This window comes from Boleophthalmus pectinirostris, unplaced genomic scaffold (genome assembly GCF_026225935.1).
Source record: "Boleophthalmus pectinirostris isolate CB_2022bp ecotype Guang Dong unplaced genomic scaffold, ASM2622593v1 HiC_scaffold_1, whole genome shotgun sequence".
Classification (NCBI taxonomy): Eukaryota; Metazoa; Chordata; class Actinopteri; order Gobiiformes; family Gobiidae; genus Boleophthalmus; species Boleophthalmus pectinirostris.
Window position 1 is genome coordinate 39,482,768 of NW_026570970.1, and position 26,809 is coordinate 39,509,576.

The 26,809-nt window shown below is 42.3% G+C and overlaps 1 protein-coding gene and 1 long non-coding RNA gene across 5 annotated transcripts in view; both read left to right on the forward strand.

Annotated features, from left to right (window-relative positions):
* The first annotated feature begins 286 nt into the window (after positions 1-286).
* On the forward strand, positions 287-21,238 carry LOC110164050 (ribosomal RNA processing protein 1 homolog A). Of its 4 annotated transcripts, none has more exons than XM_020929060.2 (16): positions 287-494; positions 879-958; positions 1,785-1,842; positions 2,491-2,576; positions 3,145-3,206; positions 3,662-3,788; positions 5,056-5,120; positions 6,020-6,234; positions 7,949-8,067; positions 10,432-10,529; positions 11,286-11,305; positions 16,218-16,358; positions 17,317-18,095; positions 20,030-20,173; positions 20,376-20,442; positions 20,886-21,238. In XM_020929060.2, exons 1-16 carry the CDS (start codon positions 302-304, stop codon positions 21,059-21,061), a joined length of 2,430 nt encoding a protein of 809 aa, XP_020784719.2. In that variant the 5' UTR covers positions 287-301; the 3' UTR covers positions 21,062-21,238. The 4 variants fall into 4 exon arrangements, with proteins under 4 accessions (XP_020784719.2, XP_020784720.2, XP_020784721.2 ...); XM_020929061.2 differs by having other exon boundaries at positions 20,379-20,442; XM_020929062.2 differs by lacking the exon at positions 20,030-20,173 and having other exon boundaries at positions 20,886-21,237.
* Positions 21,239-26,201: 4,963 nt separating this feature from the next.
* Positions 26,202-26,809, forward strand: part of LOC129408409 (uncharacterized) — a 3,195-nt gene continuing 2,587 nt past the window's right edge. The window contains exons 1-2 of the long non-coding RNA XR_008631920.1: positions 26,202-26,305; positions 26,408-26,720. This is a non-coding gene — a long non-coding RNA (uncharacterized LOC129408409). The remainder of the gene's footprint in view (positions 26,306-26,407; positions 26,721-26,809) is intronic.

Here is a 26,809-nt window from a genome sequence, read left to right on the forward strand (position 1 = left end):
CTCCTCTCCTTCTCTCCTCTCCTCTCCTCTCTTCCTCTCCTTCTCTCCTCTGCTGCTCTAGTGTGCAGGTCACAGCAGAGGTCAGGGCCTGTAGCTTCATGTAGCAACACCGGGAAGTCACTCTGACACATTCTGAGACCATGAGACAACTTAGACACACACACACACACACACACACACACACACACACACACACACACTGCTGTTGAGAGATCAGTCGTACAGACGCGTTCTCTGAGGTGCTGTTCCTCTCTGGACGCTAGAGGGCGCTGTTACACAGGGCACGCCTGGGCTCGCACACATGACGTCATCAGCGTGCGACAGCGCAAACTTGCGACAGAAAACAGAAGAATCCCACGTGAACGGAGCCATGGCGTGCGCGGAGCCGGAGGTGCAGTTCGCCCAGAAACTGGCGTCTAATGAGAAGCCCGTGAGGAGGAAAGCGCTCAAGAAACTGCGAGCGTACATCAGCGCCCGCTGCCGGACACACGCAGGTGAGAGCGTGTCCCCTCTGTCCCCTCTGTCCCCTCTGTCCCCTCTGTCCTCTCTGTCCTCTCTGTCCTATCTGTCCTCTCTGTCCTCTCTGTTTTCTCTGCCCTCTCTGTCCCCTCTGACAGGACATGGGTCAAACGCACCAGAGCTTTGTCCACAGCTGTGTCCTGAGAGTGGAGCTGTGAGCAAAGTTCTGGTCTGATCTTACTTTGGTACCAAGCTGAGAATATTGCCTGGATGAATCACAAAAGTGTGTGGACATGTCCTCTCTGATGGACAGGGAGTCTGAGACTGGAGGTTGTATTGGCTGTTCTCCTGATGCAGCCGTCCTCCCTCCTCTCTGTGTGCTCCTGGCAGATGTTCTGATGGTTCCTCTTGTGTCTCAGGGTTCTCAGAGGAGGAGCTGCTGAAGCTATGGAAAGGCCTCTTCTACTGTCTGTGGATGCAGGACAAGCTGCTCCTACAGGTTTGTTCTACACGCAGAAGATGAGAACTTTGTACTCTCATGTGGGCAGGGCCAATATCTACAGATATAAGTGTATATGACATGTGCAAGAACCTTTCACTGAAACTCACTTAACATCGGTATTTATACTAAACATTTTGCCACTCAGGTGTGTCTAGTTTTATAATTCTGGTGAAGTTTATTTTACTTTGTGGTTGGACACAGGATGCAGAGGAAAAGGAACAGTCCCAGTTGATTTTTAAATATTTGTTAGTCTCTGGCTAATACACTTGTTCACTTGTTCAGATGGAAATGAGCCTGCTACAATCTGGTGTGTTTCCATTCATGTTGTGCCATGTTTGTTCATTAACATGCTCTGTCCCAATCAAATAAATAAATAAATAAAATCTTTATTGCTGATCCTATGGTCTAGAGTCACCAGTTTAGTAGGCCTAGTTTCAGAAACTTTTTAGACTTGACTTCACTTCAGTGCGCTTCCTTTTAAATGGTCTTGGCAGTCTGTGGCTGCAGACGGTTTGTATGTATGTCTAAGATGTAGACGTGTGATGAAGGGCTGTAAAGTCCACAGCGACTGTATTTGAAGGTGTGAGTGTGAGCTGCAGCACGTCTGACACACACTTAGTGCATGAACAGGTATGAGACTAAACTGGTGTTCTCTGCGTGTAGACAGAAGACAGCTTTAACTTCACATGACCCAACAAAAATCTCCCCCAATGAACTGATGGATTAGATCATACACTTTAATCATAGTGTCTGTAGAACACACGCCGTCACGCTGCGAGGTTTATGCATGTTCTAGTGTTCTGACCTTTGAGATGTTCCTCAGGAGGAGCTGTCCACGCAGATCTCAGGCCTCGTCCACCACTTCCACAGCTTCAGTGCACGTGAGTAGATGTACAGACCTGCTGCTCTTGTTTGGTCACTGTAATGTCTAATGTAATTGTTAATTCAATTATATCTGGACAAGTTTTAGTTGTTTTGCAGTTTAACTTTTACTTTGTTTAACACACAAAGCCTACAGATTTAATCTGTGCTCTACTTTCAAACAGGAAACTTTCTGTTCCACCTTGTGATGTCATGACATCATGTCACAGTGGATGCTTTGTAATACTGCAGGCCTATTACACTCTTTATACTGCAGCCCTATTACACTCTTTATACTGCAGGCCTATTACACTCTTTATACTGCAGCCCTATTACACTCTTTATACTGCAGCCCTATTACACTCTTTATACTGCAGCCCTATTACACTCTTTATACTGCAGGCCTATTACACTCTTTATACTGTAGGCTTGTATGACTGCATTATACTATCATCAGGGGTGGGGCCAAACACAGTTTTCCGCAGGCACATGGACCTGTAGGTCATTTTACATGTGTGTACATCTCTGCACAGTCAGTGTGATTGTGTGTGTGGGGGGGTCTGGTCAGTGACAGATAATGTGCAGATATTTAAGTCCAAATCAAACTGAGTCCAAATAGTGTTAATGGACATTATTGACTGTGTGTCCGTGTGTGTGTGTGGGTCCAGAGCTGCTGTTCCTGCGCACCTTCCTGACCACAGTGAAGAGGGAGTGGACCGGGATTGACCGCCTGCGCATGGACAAGTACTACCAGGTACACAACTGATGATGAGACAATCCATCTGCGTCCTGCTCGTATGAGGCGAGATAACAGATGCATGCAGATCTGTTCTTTTAAAAAAAGCCCCATTCACTCATGATTCACCTGCCCGACTAACTCACCCCAGTCTCTCCTGGCCCATAAACATTATTTCCTATCCCCAGAAATAATGAGTTAACTATTAACTATAACTTGCCACTTTATTTCCTTCAATTAGCTTTTTCCTTATTAAATATATTTGATCATTGGCAAAATGTGAATTGAAAGAAATTGAAAGGATTGTGTCCTGATTGTGTAAAAGTTTGATTAAAGAGGGTGTATTTTTCTTCTGCTGTATATTAATGGCATATTTAGATCATAATTGTACTTTTTGTTTTGAAAATGCTATATTCACTGAAAACATATATATATGGTGAAAAGCAATGCTAAAAATATTGATTAAAAAACAAAAAAAATTTATAATAACCCGTCTTTAACTGTCCAGTCCTCTTTGAGATAGAGTGACAGTAGTGATGATGTTCTCATAGACCTCTGACCTGCGTGTGTGTGTGTGTGTTTGCAGCTGGTGCGCTTCATGTTCAGGCAGATGTTTGAGCTGCTGCAGAGGAGCCAGTGGGACCCCAGGTAACACACACACACACAAACCTGCCCCTGCCTGAGCCCATAGTCACATCCACCCACCACCCACCACAATGGAAGTGCAATAAGATCTGGAGGATGGTGTTGTATTTGTCTCAGTGGACCTGTGCTTATTGTATGAATGTCTTTAATATTCTGATTAAGCTTTGTGTTTAAACGACCGTTAGTTATATCTAATCTAGAGAAGAGCATCATGCATAATTCACTTTTCACTGTTGTTTGTGTTATTGTGATGGCCAAAGTCTGCTCTGGTTTAAACATCTCTATAAAATAAGCACAGTAAATAATTAGGATGCTAGACGTCTGTTAGGAAAGTGAGATTAACTTTGGACCACATCAAACTGTTGGTGAACTAGTCTTGTTCAAATCAAGTACAGCACCTTTACATAAAATGAACAAGAAACATCATATACTGTTTACTGACTGTGTCTCTTGTGCAGTTGCATTGCCCAGTTCCTGGGGCTGCTGTCGTTTGAGCTGCTGCAGGCTGGAGCACCCCCTGTAGGCTTGCAGATGCACGTGTTGGACCTGTACCTGAGGGAGCTGGCTGTGGTCGGAGCACAGGAGGTCAGAATGAACACACCACTGTTACACCTCCACTGTTACTGGAGGGAATGATTTAAAAATGTAAAAGTTAATATTAGGGATGTCCTGATCACATTTTTTACCCCCGAGTCCGAGTCCTTTGATTTTGAGTATCTGCTGATACCGAGTGTCGATCCGATACTTCTATAAAACATTATAAAATGAACTAAGAGCAAAGAATAAGATCCTGGATGTTTGGGGGGATCAGACTATGTTGATTTCAATGTGTAGTATTTGGGCTGAACTTAGTGTGAAAAATCAAATGTCCAAAACTTTTATTTTATTATTAACTTTTCTAACCATGAACTATCATTGTTGAAAATCTTGACTTTTCAGAGTCTGGTCTTGGAATGTGTAACTTAGTAAACTTAATGAACTGGACAAAACAGGAACCAGACCAGAATCTGATCAGACCTGAGACTAGACTCTGCACAATCTACAGTTTGTATATTTAATATTAAATGGAAGTCTGTGCTTTACATTTTAAACATTTATGCTCGTCTATGATCTCCAAATAATACAAAATCTTACCAAATACAAACGAGATGACAGAAGCCCCCCAGACTCTCTCCCCCACACTGCCACCACATTCACAACCCCACCACAAAGCGCACACCGCAACATCAGTCCCACGGCTCAATAGACACTTCATGCCGCTGGACGGACCCTCTCCGCCGTGTGCGGAAGCCATCGGCCGCGCAGGTGTGAACACGAGCCACAGAACCACAGCTAACAGCACGGCGCAGCCCAAAAGTCCCAGTGTAACTGAGCTTCTAGTACAGCAGGTGCTGGGGCAGACAGTCGCTCTGACTGGATGTCCCTGAGCAAATCCCACACCTCAGAAAAACTTGTGTGCTGTGTGTCCTGTGTGTTATATACCTATATTATTTATACCAATAACTGATTGGGCCATAATGCCTGAGTCCGGATCGAGTCATGTGATCGGCGCCGATCTCCGATCACATAATCGGATCGGTGACAACCCTAGTTAATACTGCATTGTCTAATCTTAGAATCTAATGTGTTTCATATTTTATAAAATCATTTAAAAGGATACAGAAAAAGCTGATTAAAAATAAATAAATCCTACCATGCAGTTGTACTCTTTTTAATGAGGTGACTGTAAAAGTGCATTGGTGTTTTTGAGTGGTACCACATTACGGCATGCTTTAGTACATTTCTGAAGGATCACCATGACGACTGAAGACTTGACAATGACAATCTTCTGTTGTTCTTGTTCTTCTTGTAGCTCACTGCTGATCAGAACCTGGTCTTTATCGAACCCTTTATGAAAACTGCAGCAAAGACAAAAGAGTGAGTGACCTTAAAACACTGTTATTTAAAATGTCCTTTCAAAAGCCCCACTTCTGTGTCAGGGTGAGCGGGTGTTCATGTAGGGAGCTTATGCTTTGGGGCTGTGTATCTTGGCAACTGCCTACTAGGCGTGGGATGATATTGAAAATGTGTGCCACGGTTATCATGGCCAAATGAACTGAGATTAATTTTAATTAATTAATCACAATACTTACTAAATAACACATATTATGCAATTATAATCAACTGTTAGGAGCTTTTAACCGTATTATCCTGTCTATATATATACTATCCCCTCATCAGAAACATGCCTGCAGTTGTATTTTGTTTCCTGCATGTTTCATTAATTCTTTAATCTAAAGTAGTCGGCTCTGAGCCTCAAAAATGCTCAGTTTGAATTTAGACTCCATTTCAGTTGTGTCATAGATAAAGCTCCAGATGTCTCTGTGCACTTTTGAATCAGCAGACTCATTCTGCACTCAAACTACTTCACAGTAAAAACCTGGCTCTATTGGTGTATTGGTGTAAAGTACTTCAGATATTTCCTTCACATGTTCAGTCCTGTTGCTGCCAGCAGAGGGCGCTCCAATGCCTCACTGGAATGAGAGGTGTGACATGAATTTAAGTTAGAAAATCTCAAATTGCCCAAAGACATGTTTCAAATGGAATTCAAGCCATAAAAAAGTCATAGAATGTGTTCTTTAATAGAGTTGTTTAAGTGTTATGTTTATTAATAATTATAATCTTATTACTATGCATAAAGTCCATGTTTAAACAACTTTTGTTTTCTGCACCATCTGGTGATATAATGATGCTTATTTTTGTCGCATAATACAAAAGTACTATGACCAATTATCGTGTACTCTTTTTCTTGACTCCCCTGTCTTACGCTGTTGTAGCCGCGCCCTGTTCAGAGCCATCTGCAGCAGTATCTTCAGCACCATCATCGACCAGGCTCCCTTTGCCATCCAGGAGCTTCTGGAGGAGCTGGAGCAGGACTCTGACTCAGGCCAGGCCTCAGAGGACCAGGAGGAGCCTGAGGAGCAGCTCAAGACCAGAGCTGGGGCCAAAAAGACCAAAGCCGCCAAGGCCAAAGCCACAGCGCAGATGAACGGTCAGGACCACCAGCACACTAACACACATTATTGTGACATCACGCTGGGGGCTTCTACATTTATCTCAGTGGTGGAATGTTGAGCAGTTATCGTGGAGACATAATGCGCACATTAGCAAACACTATCAAAAAAGTCCACTGCAAAAGATCCATATGCACATTCACACATGCAGCCTGACCCAGGCGTTTCCCTGTGTTTTTTAGCAGAACAGGGTCATGTGTGATTCAAACCAAAACTTATTTCCTTGCATTTGTAGGGACCCAGTACTGGTATCAGTTTAGATTGGATTTGGTGAATACATTGGGGTGATACAGTACAGTGTATCCTCCGCATGTCGCTGTCTCCTCTTACAGTTACAAGAAATAGTGCGTGAACCCTTTGGGATTACTTGGTTTTTTGCATAAACTGGGCATAAAATGTGTCCTGATCTTTATCTAAGTCACAACGATAGACAAGGTGAGATGAGAAGGAATCCTAGATTGTCAGCTAAAAACATGCAAAAATCTCTGGCACATGCAAATTTTGTTGATATATCGACAATATGTAAAACCTTAAACAAGAATGGAGTTCATGGGAGGACACCACGGAGGAAACCACTGCTGTCAAAGAAAAACATTGCTGCATGTCTGAAGTTTGCAAAAGATCACCTGGATGTTCAACAGCAGAACTGGCAAAACATTCAGTGGACAGATGAATCACAAATTGAGTTGTTTGGAAGGAAAAAACAAGGCTGTGTGTGGAGAAAAAAAGGCACAGCACCAACATCAAAATTTCATCCAAAGTGTGAAACACGGTGGAGGGAGCATCATGGTTTGGGGCTTTGCTGCCTCAGGACGTGGACAGATTGCTGTCATCAACGGAAAAATGAATTCCAAATTGGACCAAAACATTTTGCAGGAAAACTGAAGACCATCTGTCCGCCAACTGAAGCTCAAACAAGGACGGGTGATGCCAACGACCCCAAACATAAAAGCAAATCAACAACAGAATGGCTCATACAGAAAAAAATACTCCTTCTGTAGTGGTCCAGTCAGAGTCCTGACCTCACACTGATTGAGAAGCTGTGGCATGACCTCGAGAGCAATTCACACCAGACAACCCAAAAATATTGCTGAACTGAAACAGTTCTGTGAAGAGGAATGGTCCAAAATTCCTCCTGACCGTTGTGCAGGTCTGATCTGCAGTTACAGGAAACATTTGGTTGAGGTTATTGCTGCAAAAGGAGGGTTATTAAAGTCAAACCTTCACATACTCTTTCCACCCTGCACTGTGAGTTTTTACATGAAAAACTGAAAACATATCATTTTTGTGCAGTATTGGTTAAAGCAGAATGTGTTTGTCTGTTGTTGTGACTTAGATGAAGATCAGGACACAGTTTGTGCTGAATTTATTCAGAAATCCAAGTAATCCCAAAGGGTTCACATACTTTTTCTTGCAACTGTACACTGCAGCTAACGCCCAGAGCGGCTGAAGAGGCTCTAAAGTCACTAAAAACAGGATAAATAATGACAGAAATAGTGTTTTACCTCTGCCATGTCTTCACACACCCTGAAGAGTAAAAAACGAACTTTAGACAAATGAGCGGAGGAGCAGAGCCTAATGCACTGGGCCGTTTACATGAGTTTAGTAACCATGTGCTCAGGCAGGCTTCTTCTCTTCAGCACAGCTCTGGTGTCATAACCCGTGACTCCACTGTCCTTCTGCTCTGTTCAGGCACAAAGTCTCACCCTGAAGAGGACGAGGATGATGAAGATGATGAGGACGAAGAGGAGGATGACGGGCTGTCGGACTCGGAGCACCCCGTTGATGAAGACGTGGGGCCTGTGTTACAGGTGAGGACACAGTGTGGTCTACAGTGCATTGACACATTGAAGAGACTTTATGGCAGCTTGTCCCCATGGTGATGTTGCTATTTTCACTGTATTGTGCACAGTTTGGCATCAGATTTTTTTCTGTCTCCATGGAGATACCACCAGTCTAGACACAAGTCGGACTGTGTGCAGCAGTCCCTAAAAGAGAAATTGTTAATGTCAGCATGCACAGTCATAGATTCTAATGCTCCTTCACATGAATGGTGAAGCCAGTCTCCATATTTATGTCATTATATTATGTTTCCACTGAGAGTTGGTTACCCGTGAGCTCAGATGCTGAGACTGTGATTAGGGGTGTCAAATTATCACGTTAATTGCGATTCATTAATTACAGTCATATTTAGCGCGTTATGTTTTTTAAGTAAGAGTAAGAAGTAAGAGCGATGTAAACGTCATGTAAACGTCATGTTAACGTTGGTGGCGTCAGTCGCACAATGGACGAGGTGGAAGAGCCAGTAGAACAGAGGCAGCAGTGCACAGGGAAAAACACACAACACACGTCTTGGAAATTCTTCTCCCGACGTGAAATATAAAAGAAAATAACAAATATAAAATCGCCTACAACTTAAATGTCACTGGTGAAAACAACCTGCATAGGCTCATGATGTCTGCACTACTGTCCTATAGTGACCTGCCACATGAGGGGACACACACACAAACACACACAAACACACAAAAACACACACACACACAAACACACAAACACACACCTTCATCATCGTCATTAACCTGAGAACGCGCGGACCACGTTTTCTTCCGTAGTTACTGCGTGGACACCGCTGTCCTCCCGTGCGCCGCGTACATTTTCTCGCCTACACTGTGTAAACCGCGCTTCCTCCTGTGCGCCTCTAAACCAAAACTAACACCAAGACTAAAACCAGGACTAAACCAGGTCTAAACCAGGACTAAACCAGAACTAAAACCAGGACTAAACCAGAACTAAAACCAGAACTAAACCAGGACTAAACCAGGACTAACCCAGTCCAGGACTAAACCAGGACTAAACCAGGACTAAACCAGGACTAAACCAGGTCTAAACCAGGACTAAAACCAGGTCTAAAACCAGGACTAAAACCAGGACTAAAACCAGGACTAAAACCAGGACTAAAACCAGGACTAAAACCAGGACTAACCCATTCCAGGACTAAACTAGGACTAAAGTAGGACTAAAGCAGGTCTAAACCAGGACTAAAACCAGTGATCTCATATATAAAGCATTTCTCTATCAATAATATTTTTAATATGGTTAAGGAAAGACTGGACTTTTTATTGTCTTTAAGTAGATAAAAGTTATTATGTTCAGATTTCCTCGTCTTTGCTACTTTACAGCAAACAGTTTCTTATTCATGGAGACTTGGGCTCAACAGCCAATTTGAAGAGAACAAACAAGAACAACATTTGCAGGATGTGGTTGCTACATTCATGTAGTTTTAAAAAGCATGACAATATCAAGTAATCCAAAGTATTCAAATTACGTTACTCACTTTAAGTAATTAAATGGATTAAGTTACAAACTACATTTTGGGATATGTAATCTGTAATCTGTAGGGGAATACATTTGAAAAGTCACCTTCCCAACACTGCAGATTAGTAATAGTAATAATAATGATGATACTGTGGAATGTAAGTGACTGCATCTATTAAAGTTTGTTAAACAATAAATGACTTCATAAAGTCACTTTTTTTTTTATCTGTATCAGTCTTTTGATCTGCCACAATAATGTAATAATGAATTTAAATGAAAATACCTCAAATTGAAGGCTTTTCTCAGCAGTTTTTAGGTGAGATTAAAAAGAGATTAATTAATTACAGATCATAATTAATTAATCTCTCAATTTTTTTAATCACATGACAGCACTAACTGTGATCTCACATAAATGTTGTGGATGAATTGGTATCAGGTCACACTCTGAATTATTCATAATACACCATCAGAGGGCAAATGCTAATGGCTATAGGCAAAAAGCTTCCCAAACTTAGAGCTGCTTAGTGGTTGACGGCCCATTAAATGCCATGAGGAATGCTCAGTAGTTACCATGGTGACACAGTGTGCACACTGGCAGACACTGTCTTTAGATTGTCTGAAAATGACACATTTTCATGATCCTGTGTAGGACTTGCTCATGCTAGCTTGTGGCTGTAATGTTATTTAACAGCACAAATCATCTCACCTGTTGCAGTTCAGCTAAGTCAGTACTTAATGGTCAAATTGTTTTAAGTTAAAGTTCAGATTAAAATGTATTTTCAGTAAGTATTTCAGACAGAGCAGTGTTTCTAGTTAGCGTATGTGTGGAGTGCCCTGATCCTGTCATGTGCTGTGTTCAGTTCGACTACGGAGCCGTGGCAGACAAACTCTTAGAGCTGTCCAGTCGAGGAAATACCCCCAGCCGCAACCGTCAGAGACTCTACAAAATCGTCAGAGTGTGAGTGCTCCTGCCTGCTCCTGTCTGCTCCTGCCTGCTCCTGTCTCTGCTCCTCTGTCTCTGCTCCTCTGTCTCTGCTCTCTGTCTCTGCTCCTCTGTCTCTGCTCCTCTGTCTCTGCTCCTCCTCTGTCTCTGCTCCTCTGTCTCTGCTCTCTCTGCTCTCTCTGCTCTCTGTCTCTGCTCCTCTGTCTCTGCTCCTCTGTCTCTGCTCCTCTGTCCTCTGTCTCTCCTCTGTCTCTGCTCTCTGCTCTCTGCTCTCTGTCTCTGCTCTCTGTCTCTGCCTCTGTCTGCTTCTCTGTCTCTGCTCCTCTGTCTCTGCTCCTCTGTGTCTGCTCCTCTGTGTCTGCTCCTCTGTGTCTGCTCCTCTGTGTCTGCTCCTCTGTCTCTGCTCCTCTGTCTCTGCTCCTCTGTCTCTGCTCCTCTGTCTCTGCTCTCTGTCTCTGCTCCTCTGTCTCTGCTCTCTGTCTCTGCTCCTCTGTCTCTGCTCCTCTGTCTCTGCTCCTCTGTCTCTGCTCCTCTGTGTCTGCTCCTCTGTGTCTGCTCCTCTGTCTCTGCTCTTCTGTCTCTGCTCTTCTGTCTCTGCTCTTCTGTCTCTGCTCTCTGTCTCTGCTCTGTCTCTGCTCCTCTGTGTCTGCTCCTCTGTGTCTGCTCCTCTGTGTCTGCTCTGTGTCTGCTCCTCTGTCTGCTCCTCTGTGTCTGCTCCTCTGTGCAGGTGTTGTTGTTTTACACCCTAACCTCCTCTCACTCTTTTTACAGACTGCGGGACCTCAGCCAGGGTAAGAGGAATGTGCGAATCTGTGTGTGAGGCAGTGTGTGTGTGGGGCGCTGCGTGTGAGGCAGCTGTGTGCATGCGTGTGTGCGTGCGTGCCGGGGGCAGTGTATGTGTGCGGGGCCGTGAGAATGTCAGATTACGATGGAATCTTCCTGATCCCAGATTTTTACTTTGATGATAACAAAAGTGAAAAACAGAACTAGTTCATTTGAAATGATTTGCGGTGGTCTACAGTTATTCCTCACTTAAACATATACATATGTTATTATTATTTTTATTATTATTATTATTATTGTTTTTAGTATAACATGTTCAGACCACAGTATCTAAACTGCATCAGGCCTTTGCATTTGAGAGCAGAAGTGCAGTCCCACACAGCATGTGTCAATCATAATCATTATATTTGGGTCAGTTCATATGAAATCAGTCGTTTTCAAGGAATCTCCCCTATGAGCCAGCTCAGATTTGGCTGAAAAATTTTCTAATATCACCAAATGAAAGAATCTCACATTTTAGCTCAAGTCCCTTGAGTCGTTCCTGAGTTATGGCCCGTTGAAATTTTGGGGCCATGTTCACTTTTTCTGAAGCCTTAATTTATAAACATGTTTGAGAGACCAGAACTTCATCAAAAATAGAGCTAAGAAGCTGAACATTTGTATTATTGTAGATTCTTGATCATAGATTCTGAATTTGTTGTCAAATATTGTGTATCTTTATTAAGGGGGGTGCTGTGGGCCCCCAAAGTCTCACATTTGGTTGCCTCTAAATTTATTTTTTTTTTTCAATTTTTGAGGTCCAAGATCTATTTACTCCAAGCAGATATTTACAAACTAACTGTTGAACCTGAATATTTGAGAGAATGACCATTTCTGACAACAATCTCACACTTTTCTGAGCTTTCATGTGGATGGTGTAGAGTCCTAAATCTGGTCACAGACCAAATGTGATCTTTTTGGCCCCTTCTTTGGAGCCTCGGTTCCCCATGTGGCACAGTTAGATGTTGATCAAATTTTTACCAGAGAAACTTTGGCAGATTCTGATTAGTTTAAAGTAATAAAAACATCTACTATTAACTTCCTTCATTTTAAACGGAATTTTTGAAAATGAGCTCTCACAGGTCACTTTTGGTGGAGTTTAGGGACTTTTCCACCTGATAAAAAGATTAAATTACTTTAATAGACTTAAACACTTGTTGCTTGTTATAAGTGAAGACAATTGGAGATTATTTGTGGTACTTTGCTTGGAAAGTAGCAAATCCTTTGAGAAAATTCAACTATTAACTCTGCACAAAATTATGAAAAAATTGTTTGTTTGCATTATTTATTCTATTTTTATTTGAGGAAGATAATTTGTTATCTCACAAAGAAACAGTTTTTCATGGTGTATAAGTAAAGCAACAAAAGTTCAAGTATTCATGGAAACTGATCAAAGGCAAATTACAATTGGAAAACTTTGCCTGTTAAATCACAAAGTCTCTGGTTCTATAACCATGACTTTCAGAACCACCATATGTGTATTATTTTTGAACAAAAATATTACAAGGCAGCAGTAACATTAACAAGAAAAAAAATGATACTGACACAAAAGTTACCAAAATACAATAACCTGGTCTGTTATTTGTTCAACTGCTAGAAATGACCTTTTAAAAATTCAGTGTGAAAAACAACCTCAGTGGAAAATACCAACGTACTGGACAAATATTTGTCACCTACATGTAGATCATGTGTATTTGTATCTTGCACACTAAGTGTTCCTGACTACCAGTGTTGGGAGTAATGTATTATAAAAGTAATGTATTACAGTAATGCGTTGATTTTTGCTGTAACGCAGTAATGTAAGGCATTACAGGGGGAAAAATAGTAATATTTTACTCGGTACAAATGTGAGTAACGCGCGTTACAATGCTTTTTTAACCTGGATTGAAGTGGTGGGTTTTTCTTCATAGAAATTCGCAAAAATCACCGTGAAATCAGCAGCGGTGAAACGCCAGAGACGCGGCCGGATAGACCTTCAGTTAACCGTGGGCGAAAGGACCGACCCAGATCTCTACGCTGTTTAGACCTGGTTTAGACCTGGGCCACTTCTGGTTTAGACCTGGTTTAGACCTGGGTCACTTCTGGTTTAGACCTGGCTTACAGTCGTCCCTCGCTCTAACGCGGTTCACTTTTCGCGGTCTCGCTGTTTCGCAGAATTTTTTTTTTGTGCAATTTTGCATGCCTTTTGTTTTTAGTGTATGAACACGTATTGCGTTCCTCCCGATGCGTCCTGATCGGCTGAGGGACACCTGTCTCCTGAACAGTACAGTACAGAATGTGTTCAGCTGCCAAATTTAAATAAATGTTCAATCTCTAGCAGTGTGATTCTGAAGTGCTGTATGTCTGCAAGTTTTCTCTCCGACAAAATCCACAACGTCGACGAAATGTTCTGCACCGACAAAGTCTCCTGCGCTCACACCCAAAAGACAGAGGACGATGCAAACCATCGCACAAAAAGTTGGACTTCTGGACACGTTGAAGAAAGGTAGAAGTTACGCGCTGTAGCAGAATCTTGCACCGGGTCTTGTACCCTCAAATAGTTGCTGAAATCAGGACCGCGAGCCTGAGCAGCAGGGTGTCCATAAAGAGCGATCGGGCGACAGCTGCTCTTACCTCCATGAGGTGCGGAGCAGAGCCGATCCTTTCTCCTGCGGTCTCCTTCGAGCCCGTCCCGACAGTGAGTCCTGTTTTAGTCCTAGTTCAGTTCTGGTTTAGTCCTCCTCTTCAGTCCTGGAATCAGTCTGAGGTTAGTCCTGTTATAGTCCTGGTTTAGTCCTGGTTCAGCTCTGGTTTAGTCCTGGTTTAGACCTTGTTTAGTCCTGGTTCAGTCCATATACAGCTCAAAAGTTCAGCTTTTTCGCAGTTATTTTGGTGAGAGTAACTTAAAGTAATGCAATAGTAATGTAATGCCTTACATTTTAAATGCAGTAATATTGTAATGTAATGAATTACTTTGAAATGACAGTAATAAGTAATAAATAACGCATTACAGTTTTAAAGTAACTTGCCCAACAGTGCTGACTACTAATGAACTTCAGAAGTCATGTTTGGATCCTGTCATCATCTGCAGTGTCAAGGCCATAATCTCGTGCTCTTCTTCTCTGAACTTCTCTTTCTTTAATGCAACAGATTCTGTGCTGAAATGTGACCCAACATGGTTCTGCTGATGTTCAGGAGAACACATGAGGGTTCTGTTGTCTCCATTCATGAATCTCACATAGACATCACCATGTTCATCTGAACGCTCTGAAATATTCCCAATGAACCACCTGATGTCAGAAATACATGCACCGTACTGACCTGCTGGTACAGAGACAAAACTGCACAATGTCATTTTGTATTTCACAAACTGACACTTCAGTTCATAAATGATCTTGAAATATTCTCCTCATTTCTAATTTACCATTTGGAGGAATGAAACTGTGGTGTGATCTAGAACCATTCACAATCTTTGTCTTGCTGTAGCTCTTCTAGTTTGGAAGTAAGTTCATGGTTTGTAATGTCTTTAGAGCTTGTAAAGAAAAACTTTACATTCTTTAGGTTTTGTGAAGCTCACTCAAACATCTGGAGTGAGGTCAATATTTGATTGTTGTCAGTTGTCTGAAGACTGGTCCTTGCAGTCGAGCGTTTTACTGTGACACCAAAACCACCACAAACAAAGTACCACAAATAATCTCCAGTTGTTTTCCCTTATAACAAGCAACAAGTGTTTAAGTCTCTTAAAGGTAATTGAATCTTTTTATCAGGTGAAAAAGTCCCTAAGCTCCACCAAAAATGACCTGTGAGAGCTCATTTTAAAAAATTCTGTTTAATAGTAGATGTTTTTATTACTTTAAACTAATCAGAATCTGCCAAAGTTTCTCTGGTAAAAATTTGATCAACATCTAACTGTGCCACATGGGGAACCGAGGCTCCAAAGAAGGGGCCAAAAAGATCACATTTGGTCTGTGACCAGATTTAGGACTCTACACCATCCACATGAAAGCTCAGAAAAGTGTGAGATTGTTGTCAGAAATGGTCATTCTCTCAAATATTCAGGTTCAATAGTTAGTTTGTAAATATCTGCTTGGAGTAAGTAAATCTTGGACCTCAAAAATTGAAAAAAAATTTTAGCTGCAACCAAATGTGAGATTTGGGGGGTCAACCTCCTTAAATAAAGATACACAATATTTGACAACAGATTCAGAATCTATGACCAAGAATCTGCAATAATACAAATGTTCAGCTTCTTGGCTCTATTTTTGATGAAGTTCTGGTCTCTCAAACATGTTTATCAATTAAGGCTTAAGAAAAAGTGAACATGGCCCCAAAATTTTAACGGGCCATAACTCAGGAACGACTCAAGGGCTTGAGCTAAAATGTGAGATTTTTTTCATTTGGTAATGTTAGATTTTTTTTTTTTTTTTCAGCCAAATCTGAGATGACTCTTAGGTGAGGGCGGCTAATTTCATATGGACTGACCCATTTGTATAATATGGCTAACAGTTAATAGCAGAATTAGTAGTTAGTTTGTATCTATAATGAGTCCTATAAAACAGAAAAATAACAAAGTTCCACAAGAAAAAGTCCATGTGATAAATATTGACCCCGAAAATGACTAAATGATGTTTCCTTTAACTCCTCTAACATGTACTGAACGATAAGAGGATGTAGTAAATGTCACAGGCCTGTGGCATTCTGTCATGTGACATGTGACACGTGAGCATAGTTCAGTTTTCTGGAGCCTTGACAGTGTCCACTGTTTTGTATCGAGTACATACACAACTACAGTGTATATATTGTAGTTTCATTAGAAATGTTCAATGCCCATTTAGTTATATACAGATGATTTATGATTTGATTTCAATCAGATCTGTCACATGTTGCACTCTGGTCTCACAGGGAGCTTCCCTCAGGACGAGTACCCAGAGGAGGTGTCCACAGACGAGGATGATGACGACTTTGGAAGCAGGAAGAGGGTGAAGAGGAAGCACACAGAGGAGGAGGAGGAGGAGGAGGAGCCAGAGCAGAAGAAGGCTAAAGGTGACTTCAGCCCACACTATTGTGTTTGTTTCACTATATGTGTGCATGTTTCACTACATAGAATAAAGCTTATGTGAATGTGAGAGGCCTCTGCTAGTCTGATGCAAAGGAAGGAGCAACTTTAATTTTTTTTTTTTTTTTTTATTATGTAAATCTTAAATGATTTTGTATTGGTTGAGTCATGTGAACTGAGCAGGTCAGCTGAAAAGGGATAGGATTTTTTTTAAGTTGTACTTTGAGCTATTCCTTCGAATTTTTATGAATTTTGAAATCTCCTTTTGAATATCTGTTTTTCTAAGTGTTTTTATTTCAAATACATTTATACTTTAGTTAATCCTGGGATCAGATTTCTTGTAGAGCTCCCTTTGCTGACGGCAATACTTCTGAACCATGGATGCCATGGATTTGGTACAAACTCATTTGCAACTCATTCACACTTACAGTATTAAGATAATACAGTTTACAGTTTAAGATAAGTGTAGTCACATTTTTGCAGTTCCCTCTATCTTTTTGCATTTTCTTTAGTTAATTGACCCAAACAAAGTATTGGCCTCTTGTGGAGACTGGAGATTATTTTGATTCATCAGCATCTGCAGCGTCAGCCTCTCTTCTCTGCTCATTTTCAACTTTACTGTTCAGTCATGTTCACAATCATATCAAATATCATATCAAATAAAAACAATTAAATTTTTACACCAACACAGAGTTGCTTTTTGAAGCTATAACACCACTGTGTCCTCTTACCTTCAGTGCTAAACGTTTTGGCTGAGTGAAGCCCCGACCTTCAGAATGTCTTTTGTCGAATAACAATGAATAGTTTTATTGAAGACAATGCCTATTGTTGAATGAACGTCAATAACTCATTGCTAAAAAGTGCAAATATGGCCTTGATACATCTCTGTTTGATACTCCGCTGTGACTTCTTGGTCCTTCATGTGTGTGTTGATGTTTGTTTCAGGGAAGAAGAAACCCCCAAAGCCCAGCCCTGAAGCCTCCAGCTCTGTGACCAGTGAGGAGGGCAAGAAGAAGAAACGTAAGAAGAAGAAAAAAAAGAAGTCCTCACAAAGTGCAGCGGAGTCCACAGACAAAGCGTCGATACCTGAAACAGAGACACAAGCCCCACTGGCACCGCAAGATCAACCAGAAGATCTGCCAGAAGACCAACCAGAGCCAGCCAAGACCCCTCAGGAGAACAACACAACACCACTGTTAAAAAATAAGAAAAGAAAAAAGGCTAAAAAATCTGAAGTTTTCAACGAGAAGCATCAAAACGGACCAACTGTTGAAGAGCAAGATATACTGTCTGAACCCAAACCCACTGCTGCTCCTCCAGACACGCTTCAGACTGAAACAGCCAAGCACCCTACAGAGGAGGACACGGCACAAACCACCCTGAAGAAGAAGAGGAAGAAGAGGAGAACAGAGAGCTCTGAATCAGGGCCGCAGCACGAGGAGGTCACCACGGAAACGCAGGCTGAGGACACAGTGCAGCCAGAGCCTAAAAAGAGAAAGAAAAAGGTGACGGAGAAGCTTACCATGGAGACAGGAGCAGAGGAGACACAGCAGGAGTCCGAAGCTCCAATGACCAGTGTGAAGGCCACCAAGAAACGGAAAGCGGCTGGACAGAAGAGGGTGCAGGAGGACACAGGGGTGGGCAAAAAGAGGAAGAAGAAGAAGATCATCCCAGTGGAGTTTGAGTATGAAGCGGAGGTCCCGGCGGAGGAGACCATAGGCAGGGTGAGTATCTGAGTTGGGGTCTGTGGTAGGAGGTTCTTGGGTGGCAGACTCCATTGACCTGCTGGAAAGTACCACTATTGGCTAGTAGTGATGTTGCGATACTAAGGAACAGACTCAGTACACAATATCAATTCTGATACCACGATGATAATAAAAAACACTGTTGTTTCTGGTTCTGATATTGTCATATTTTAGTTTTGGGATTCGGACATCGTAATTGTGTGGTTGTTGGATCCTAACAGCGGAAAACAGCTCTAGAAATTTGTGAGCACTATCAAAGCAAAACCCCGATCCCTCACTCAGCCTTGGTTACGAATTTAAAAAGTCAACGCCAAAGCAAAAGGCACCAGCTGTTCACCAAGAAACACCTTCCACTGCAAAGAGACCAAGACGTGATGTTGCTGTAAAACCACAAGAACAAGAAAGTGCAGCTCAGTCTGTTTGTCTTCTGCACCTCTCACTTAACAAACAGGATCCCGCTTTGTTGGCGCTCTACATACAAAATGTTTGCTGCAAACTTGGGATGATTTAGGCAGTCAAAGGTTTCCTTTTTGATCTTTCCCGTGGATCAATCCTGCCCATCACCTTCACCTTTCACTATTTTTCAATTCCGATGGGAAGAGAAACAGTTTGAACAGAAGTTTGAGTCACACACACCTGATTCCCTTTTGCATCTGTGGAGTTTGCAAAATCTTTCCCAGTATGCACTGCACAATGACCGGAAGTCTGAGATTCTTGATGCGTGTATAGAATGTCATTTTCAGCATGAAGTCACAGTTCTGTATATTCTACTCCCATGTCCTTACGTCTGTGTGATCCTCAGTGGTGCAGCAGGTTCATAGTGGTCCATGTGTGTGCACTAGTCTATGTGCTCTTACTGACACTTTGCAGCTAATGTCATCTTATTCACTGGGGATGTGATGCTAACTGAAGGCACTACTCTGTCTGAGGGAAATTTTATTTTAATCTTTTCAACACAATTTGACCATTAAGCACTGATTTTGCTGAACTACAACAGGTGAGCTGGTTTGTGCTGTTAAACAAGTCATTCTCCAAAAACATTAGAGTCACAAGTGAGGAACAGTTCTTCAGTTAGTCACACTCACCTTTTAAATCTGAACAGGACCATGAACGCTCAGACTGATCACAAGCTCTGGAAAATGTGTTGTTTAAATCCTTTTGTTTTTTTCTCAAGTTTTCAGAATATCTTAACTTTTTTGCCAGTGTGTACATTGTGTTACCATGGTTACTGCTGAACATTCCACCATAGAGATACATATAGAACACCTCCAATCTGACATCACTGCAAAGTGTCAGTACTTGTTCTAATACAGCTCAAAATCTTTCAAAAGCTTCAGGAAAGGTTCATTTCTGTCCTTCGATATTTCTGACTCCTGACCTGACCTAATCACACTCAGAGCTGCTGAGGTGGCCCACTTTGTAGAACCTTTATCCAGAGGCAGAGCTCCTGTTTGGGTCACCCTTTCCAGGGTAAAGGACACTTGAGGATCAGGTTTCTTATATACCTTTGACCCACCTTCTTTTGTTGGTGCATTTGACCCAACTCCTGCTGTTTGTGTATTTCATCCGCCTCCTGTCATGTGTGTGTGTCTGTCCCACCTCCTGTTATATGTGTGTGCATCTGACCCACCTCCTGCTCTGTGTGCGTCTGACCCACCTCCTACTGTGTGTGTCTGACCCACCTTCCGCTGTGTGTGTGCGTCTGACCCACCTCTTGCTGTGTGTGTGCGTCTGACCCACCTCCTGTCATGTGTGTGTGCGTCTGACCCACCTCCTGTCATATGTGTGTGCGTCTGACCCACCTCCTGTCATATGTGTGTGCGTCTGACCCACCTCCTGTCATATGTGTGTGCGTCTGACCCACCTCCTGCTGTGTGTGTGCGCGTCTGACCCACCTCCTGCTGTGTGTCCAGCCCTCAGACCCTTCTCAGACTCTCCTGAGCTCCAGGCCTCAGAAGCTCCAGATGAACCAGACAGCTCAGCCAGACTTTGTGAGGTTCCAGAGCAGCAGTCCTCCTCCAGCTCCTCTGTTCTGCAGAGCCCTGTGCACCAAAACGGTACACACATGCACACAAGCTACGGAGGAGAAGTTTGATATGACAGGAACCCACTTTCTCTAATATCTCTGGAGACACTTAAATGTCTCCACAGGCTCCACTGTCCTGTGGTGGAGGATTTTTTTTTTGGAAAATAGTCATGAGGAAATGTAGTTTAGGACCTGAGCCCCTGTAGTCTGTTTGATGTCCTGTGTGTTTTCAGAAGAGCACCACTCCCAAGTCAGACTCCAAGAAGGTGCGTTTTGGCCTGAAGAACAACCAGACGGCTGGTAAGGCCCACACATCTCCAGCTTATATCTGCTACACCCATGTCACATGACCCACACACCTATACTTTACATCTGCTACACCCAGTTCACATGACTCCAGACCTGTCACCGCCACAAACAAAGTATTCATATGAAATCAGCCGCCCTCCCCTATGAGCCATCTCAGATTTGGCTGAGAAATTTTCAAAAAAATTCTAAAATAACCAAATGAAATAATCTAAAATTTTAGCTCAATCCCTTGAGTCGTTCCCGAGTTATGGCTCTTTGAAACTTTGGGACCAAGCTCACTTTTTTTGAAGCCTTAATTGTGTGTGTGTGTGTGTGTGTGTGTGATACAGTTTAAACACACCCCTGTGTTAGAACCACAGAGTATGTTGTTGTTTTCTATATATGCCTGTGTTCTCTCATTAGAAACACTTGATGTTCTCATGTATCTCCTGCAGAGTTCCGGAGGACAGACCGCAGTCTGCTGCTGAGCCCAGAGGGGTCGTCCCGCGTGCCCTTTGACCCCGACCAGAAACCCAAGTGTGGAGTGCTCAAGTCCCCGCCCACCCCTTTCCCAAAACCCAAGAAGAAGAGTGGGGCTCGCGCGCGGCCCACAGCGGCAGACTTCTTTTGAACTAGAACTCTTACTGTTGTGATCTTTATGTTACAGAAGACATATTTTGAGTTTAATAAACTTGATCAAATTATTTACTATGAGAATCATAAGTTTGTTGCACAAACCATTCTGAACGAATGATTTTGGGTCATGACAGTTGAGAAGACCCTGATCCTGAGCTCCGCCCCCTGTTGTCAGCCTGCTGCTGACAAATCATTTGACAAATGTCAAATAAAAATGTAAAAAATAAATCAATATATTTATATTTATAAATATACATATGCACAGGTGTAAGTACTTCTTATACTGTTTCCTGATTGGCTGACAGCACAGTGACGTGAGCTACAGACGCTGGTGGTCGCGCTGGTGCGGCGGGGTGGGCTTCAGCGCTCTGCCGCTCTGCCCAGACTCAACCCCGGTTTGTCCCCGACTACTGTCCGCTCCGCTGCACCGTCCTCCGGCTCTGAAGCTCCGCATACTTCTCGCAGCTGAGTGGACTGAAGTGGCGATGCCCCGCAGAAGCCCGTGAACTGAGGTGAGTGCGTGTGCGTGCGCGTGCGCGTGGAGCGGACCGGGCGCACTGGACTGTGGGTCTTCAGATAGTGTAGCCTTAAAGAAAATGTAAAGAGATGAAAGCTTGACCGTACTGAAGCAACAGTGAGCTTCTAAAGCGATGCAAACTTTAAACCAGTCAGCTATAAATGTTCAGTCCAGTTCATCTTTATTCCGGACTCACGGTCCATTTTTAAAACAAACTAGGACGGTGACAGCAGCATGAAGAAATGGATAATGCAATCTTATATTCTGAATGAAACGTCTTAAAATGTCGAGCAGCACCTTTAGCTCCGTTTTTTTTTTTTTTGCGGATCACTCCAAACCTTTGCGACTTGTAGATCCACTGGCTCCACTGCACGCGTAACCTCGCGAAACGACAGGCGCGCGTCAACGCCAGGACTGCTCCAGGACGCGCGGCGCGGGGTCTGCGCATTTAAATCAGACCCATTCTGCAAAATCGATTTTCAGAACTTTAAACCATGTTTCCATCACTCTCCGACCCTCTGAAGTTTTAATTGGGGTGATTCGTGCATGTTTTAGTCATTTTTAATCACTTATTTTCAAGACGCCATTTTGCAGGTCACCCCGTTTTCACCGACACCGGTACACGCCCACCGCTCTCTGTTTCCGTCTCCAGGTTTATTTTATTAATCGGTGATGCATGGAGGATTCAGTAGCGTTGTTTTGTCATTTTGGTACATTTAAAACTTTCCACCAGAGGTTCTGATGTAGCCGCTGAACTTGGCTGTGCAAAAGTCTTGGCAGAAGCAATAATCCGTGTGTCCTCTAGTTTATCTGTGTTGTGTTGTCAATATTTGTCCAGGACACGGTGCTGTCTTCATGATTTTAATCTGCAAGAAACAAAACATGTACAGTACTGGTCAGGACTCAGGACGTCACTGAACACGAAGCAGCACTCTGTAAAGACGGCAAGTCACATTACCATCTAAAAATTAGCTTCAGTCACAACATGTGGAACAGTTCATGATTGTTTAAGAACTTCTACGTTGTACAAAATACGAGCTCATAAATGTCCCAGATGACACATCTGTTGAAAAGACCAGGACTAGATTACGCAGCCTGAGCCTCACTACCTTTTTCAAATCACTCTTAATAACCCTCAGAAAATCAGTCAACTTTAAAAACACAATGCAGATAACTCTGACAACACTCAAAATATCACATAACTTTAAAACCACAATGCACACTCAAAAATATCATTTACTACACTCAAAAATATCATTTCTTCAATAACACAAGGTAAATATCTGACTACACTCAAAAATATCGTTTAACTTTAAGAAACACCATACAAGTAACTTTAACAACTCTTAAAGTATCACCTAGGGAACACTTACAATTTCACTTAGCTTTTAGAAACTACCCTATGACCCTATGATACTCTATACTCTATTTGACAACATTTGCCCAAAACTCATTTTTGACAGTGCCTCAAAGAATTTAACCAGATAAAGTTTTACACCAAAAACATTACAAATATTCATTTATCCTTAGCAGTGCCTCAAAAACTCTAACCAAATTTAGCTTTGCATCAAAAACATTGCATTAGAAAATTTCCCCAAACATTGCGTTTTTGTAAGCAACTCACCTAGGATAACTGGACTTGCTCGTGGTAATAGTATATGTATAATAATTAAAGGGAGAGACTCAACAAAAGATCCCAACAAGTCATTTGTCTTTGTCTTATTTTTCAGCTTTTTTTACTTTATGCACTACTCCTGTGGCTGGGTGTCACTCTTTATTTTCGTGCTCACTCAGGGTTTTTAGGCCCGGAGAGCTCGCGACAGAGCACTTATGACCAACTCACTCCGTAGTTGCTATTTTACCAGAAAGCTCATACAAAAAAATAATTAGGACAATTCACTATGCAAGTACCCTTTTGGAGAAATTAACCCTGTGACCAGGAAAGCTATAAAGCACAGCCTAGTCCGAATTGTAGATTCTGAACTCCTAAGCCGAGTTACAGCCGGAGGGCCAATGCCAACCAAAATCAGGATCTCAAATATTATGCAGATTTTTCAATATTTATCTAGGGTCACAGGGCTCCACCCAGGTATATGCAAAGTGATCAAGACGTCACACATAGCACACATTTTTCCAAGTACAGGCAACACTTTTTAGAAGCCGCAGACATCACCCCTGCAGGCCATCAACGCCTCCACTCTCTACTGTCTGAGCATGAATTGTGACAAAGGAGCACACACCTTCTCACACACGGGATGTCCAAATGAAAACATCATGATGTATGTGTGACATAGATTATAATTCTAGAGAACACACAGGCACTACAGGGCTAATGTAATGCTGTCATTTAGGCTGGAGTGGGTTCTGCTCAGTATAATTCATGCTCTGCTGCACTATGTTCCAGGAGGACCATGGTTCTTCTGCTCCTGCTCCTGCTCCTGCTCCAGCTGAGGCCTGTCTGTGGTGAGTCCTGGCTCTTGTGCTCTCACACACACATGTACTCGCTGCATTCACATCTAAAAGTGAATTGCGTCATGATTCACAAAATGTTGCTCTTAGCATTATTTCATCATTTATATGAGACTGGCCACTCCAGTGCTTCTCAACCTTTTTATGTGCGACCCCCCCCCCCCCCCCCATAAAACCTGTGGAACATTATAGCCAAAGGAGCAACATTTCCATGGAAACAAGCAGAAAGAGTCCCTCCTCCAGGCCAAATAACAGTCAGGTTTGTGAAGATGCGAGCCTGCTCACAGTAAGGGTACAGTTTTTCAGTGCAATAGATGCTATTTTTTGTCAAAAATGTTATATAGTCCCCTTTAAAATCTAAATTTTCCTGTTCCTTTGATTGGACAATTCCTGTCATGATAACACATTTTAAAACAAACTGTAACCATCACCTCAACTTTCAACTTAGGGGGCAGTCAAAGTGGACACCCCCATGATGTTACAGCCAGTTTGACCAGTCTGAGGTTCTGCCATTTATACTTGACAGTCACGTTTCCAAACCCGCGGACTATTCCATACCATAGCAGACTCTACTCAGTCTGTAGCAGGTCAGCTCTAGCACAGACTCTAGCTCTATAAGGTCAGCATAATATTTTGGCTTAATTTCCTATGAATTTCTAGACACTGGTGTACCGTGCACACACTCGTCACATGCTCATGCTGCTCATGTGATTGTCCACTTGAACCCCGAAATCTTTAGATGCTGAGAGTTAGTTTTCTGTCTGTGTATCTCTGCCTCATCATGGCTTCAGATGTGTGTCCACTGATGTCAGCGTCCTCAGGGACTGTGGTAGTGTTGGGGCCACAGCTGACCCAGGGACACAGCTCTGCTCCAAACACAGAAGTGACTCTCACTTCTGTGAGCGTTTGGTCAGACAGGAGAAATACCACTTACTCAGCCAGGAGTTGGCAAGCTTATGAATAAGACAAAGAAAGTTTATTTGTATACCACAATTTGTCCACAAACTAATTCATCGTGCTTTACAGAATAAGAAACACATTCAAATCACAATGCAAACAAAACATAATCATCATAAAATAACATTCAAGAAAAGAGAGAGGAGTGTGGAATAAAAGTCTTTCAGTCCTCTTCAGCTCAACAGAACTGTTCTGAGCCTGGATTTAAACACAGTCAGAGCAGAGGTCTGTCTCACAAACTCTGAATCCCCATGTTAAGTCCTGACTCTGGGCACCAGCAGGAGGTCAGGACCTAAACCAGGACTAAACCAGGACTACAACTGGACTAAAGCAGGAGGTACTTTCGTGCTCGGCCATGGAGAGACTTGTGTTTCTGCACAAGCAGAACCACTTTAAAGTCTCTGAGCCACAGGGGGCAGTGCAGAGACCTGAGCACAGGACACGTGCTCGTATTTCCTGGTTGGAGTCAGGACCCGAGCTGTAGCATTCTGGATGTACTGCAGGGTCCATCCATATGAAATCAGCTGCCCTCCCCTATGAGCCATCTCAGATTTGGGTCATAGATTCTGTTGTCAAATATTGTGTATCTTTATTAAGGGGGGTGCTGTGGACCCCCAAAATCTCACATTTGGTTGCTGCTCAATTTCTTTTTTTTTATTTTATTTTGAGGTCCAAGATCTTTTTACTCCAAGCAGATATTTACAAACTAACTGAACCTGAATATTTGAGAGAATGACCATTTCTGACAACAATCTCACACTTTTCTTATGGTGTAGAGTCCTAAATCTGGTCACAGACCAAATGTGATCTTTTTGGCCCCTTCTTTGGAGCCTCGGTTCCCCATGTGGCACAGTTGATCAAATTTTTACCAGAGAAACTTTGGCATATTCTGATTAGTTTAAAGTAATAAAAACATCTACTATTAACTTCCTTCATTTCAAATGGAATTTTTGAAAATGAGCTCTCACAGGTCATTTTTGGTGGAGTTTAGGGACTTTTCCACCTGATAAAAAGATTAAATGACCTTTAATAGACTTAAAGACTATTTGCTTGTTATAAGGGAAGACAATTGAAGATTATTTGTGGTACATTGCTTGGAAAAGTGTCATTAACCACATTAAAACTTTAAAATCTGGGTGGAACCACTTGGAGGTTACAGCTGTGTGCTGTGTCATGGTAACAAGTACATGTTCTTTGTTTGAAATTAGATAAGGGTTATATATTTTAAACCAAGAAGAAACCACTCTGTGGTCCCGGGAACACAGTGCCTCAGAGAAAATCCAGAAAGCTCTAACGGTATGTAAAGACCATTCTGTATCACTTAAGATAAGCAGGATATTTGAGGTTTTAATTCCTGGAATTCTGCACCAATCATGATATGTTTATGGTTCTTCATAGGCTTACCAACATCACCTTTCTTAAGACAGATCATTTCATGTCTGTTGCATGAACATGGATGTGCCACCCTGTCATATTGGTTCTGATCTCCATGATGTCTTTCATAAGAAGACATACTGCAGAAAGGAAGGACTCTCTACCATTGGAATTTTATCTACATCAGAAAAAAGACTGCTAGAACAGCGAAGTGGCCTTAGCCTCAAGAACGATGGTGCTCTGTGCTTTCATCATGAGAAAGTATATTTAATGCGTTATGAAACTCTTCAGAAAGTTTGCTGTGACCCGTCTGAAAGGCATAAAAAGGCCCGCAAAAGTAAGTACAACATCAAACCTGTTTAATTTAGATCTGAAAATGAAATTTAGGTGGTAGAATTGAGTTTACAGCAAATTTAAACTTGAATA

What these genes read in the sequence shown, in the direction of transcription:
- LOC110164050 (XM_020929060.2), top strand. Translation starts at nt 302, where the DNA reads ATGACGTCATCAGCGTGCGACAGCGCAAACTTGCGACAGAAAACAGAA. An exon ending in AGGACAAGCTGCTCCTACAG is followed by an intron (nt 959 to 1,784) that starts GTTTGTTCTACA and finishes GATGTTCCTCAG; the next exon opens with GAGGAGCTGTCCACGCAGAT. An exon ending in GCATGGACAAGTACTACCAG is followed by an intron (nt 2,577 to 3,144) that starts GTACACAACTGA and finishes GTGTGTTTGCAG; the next exon opens with CTGGTGCGCTTCATGTTCAG.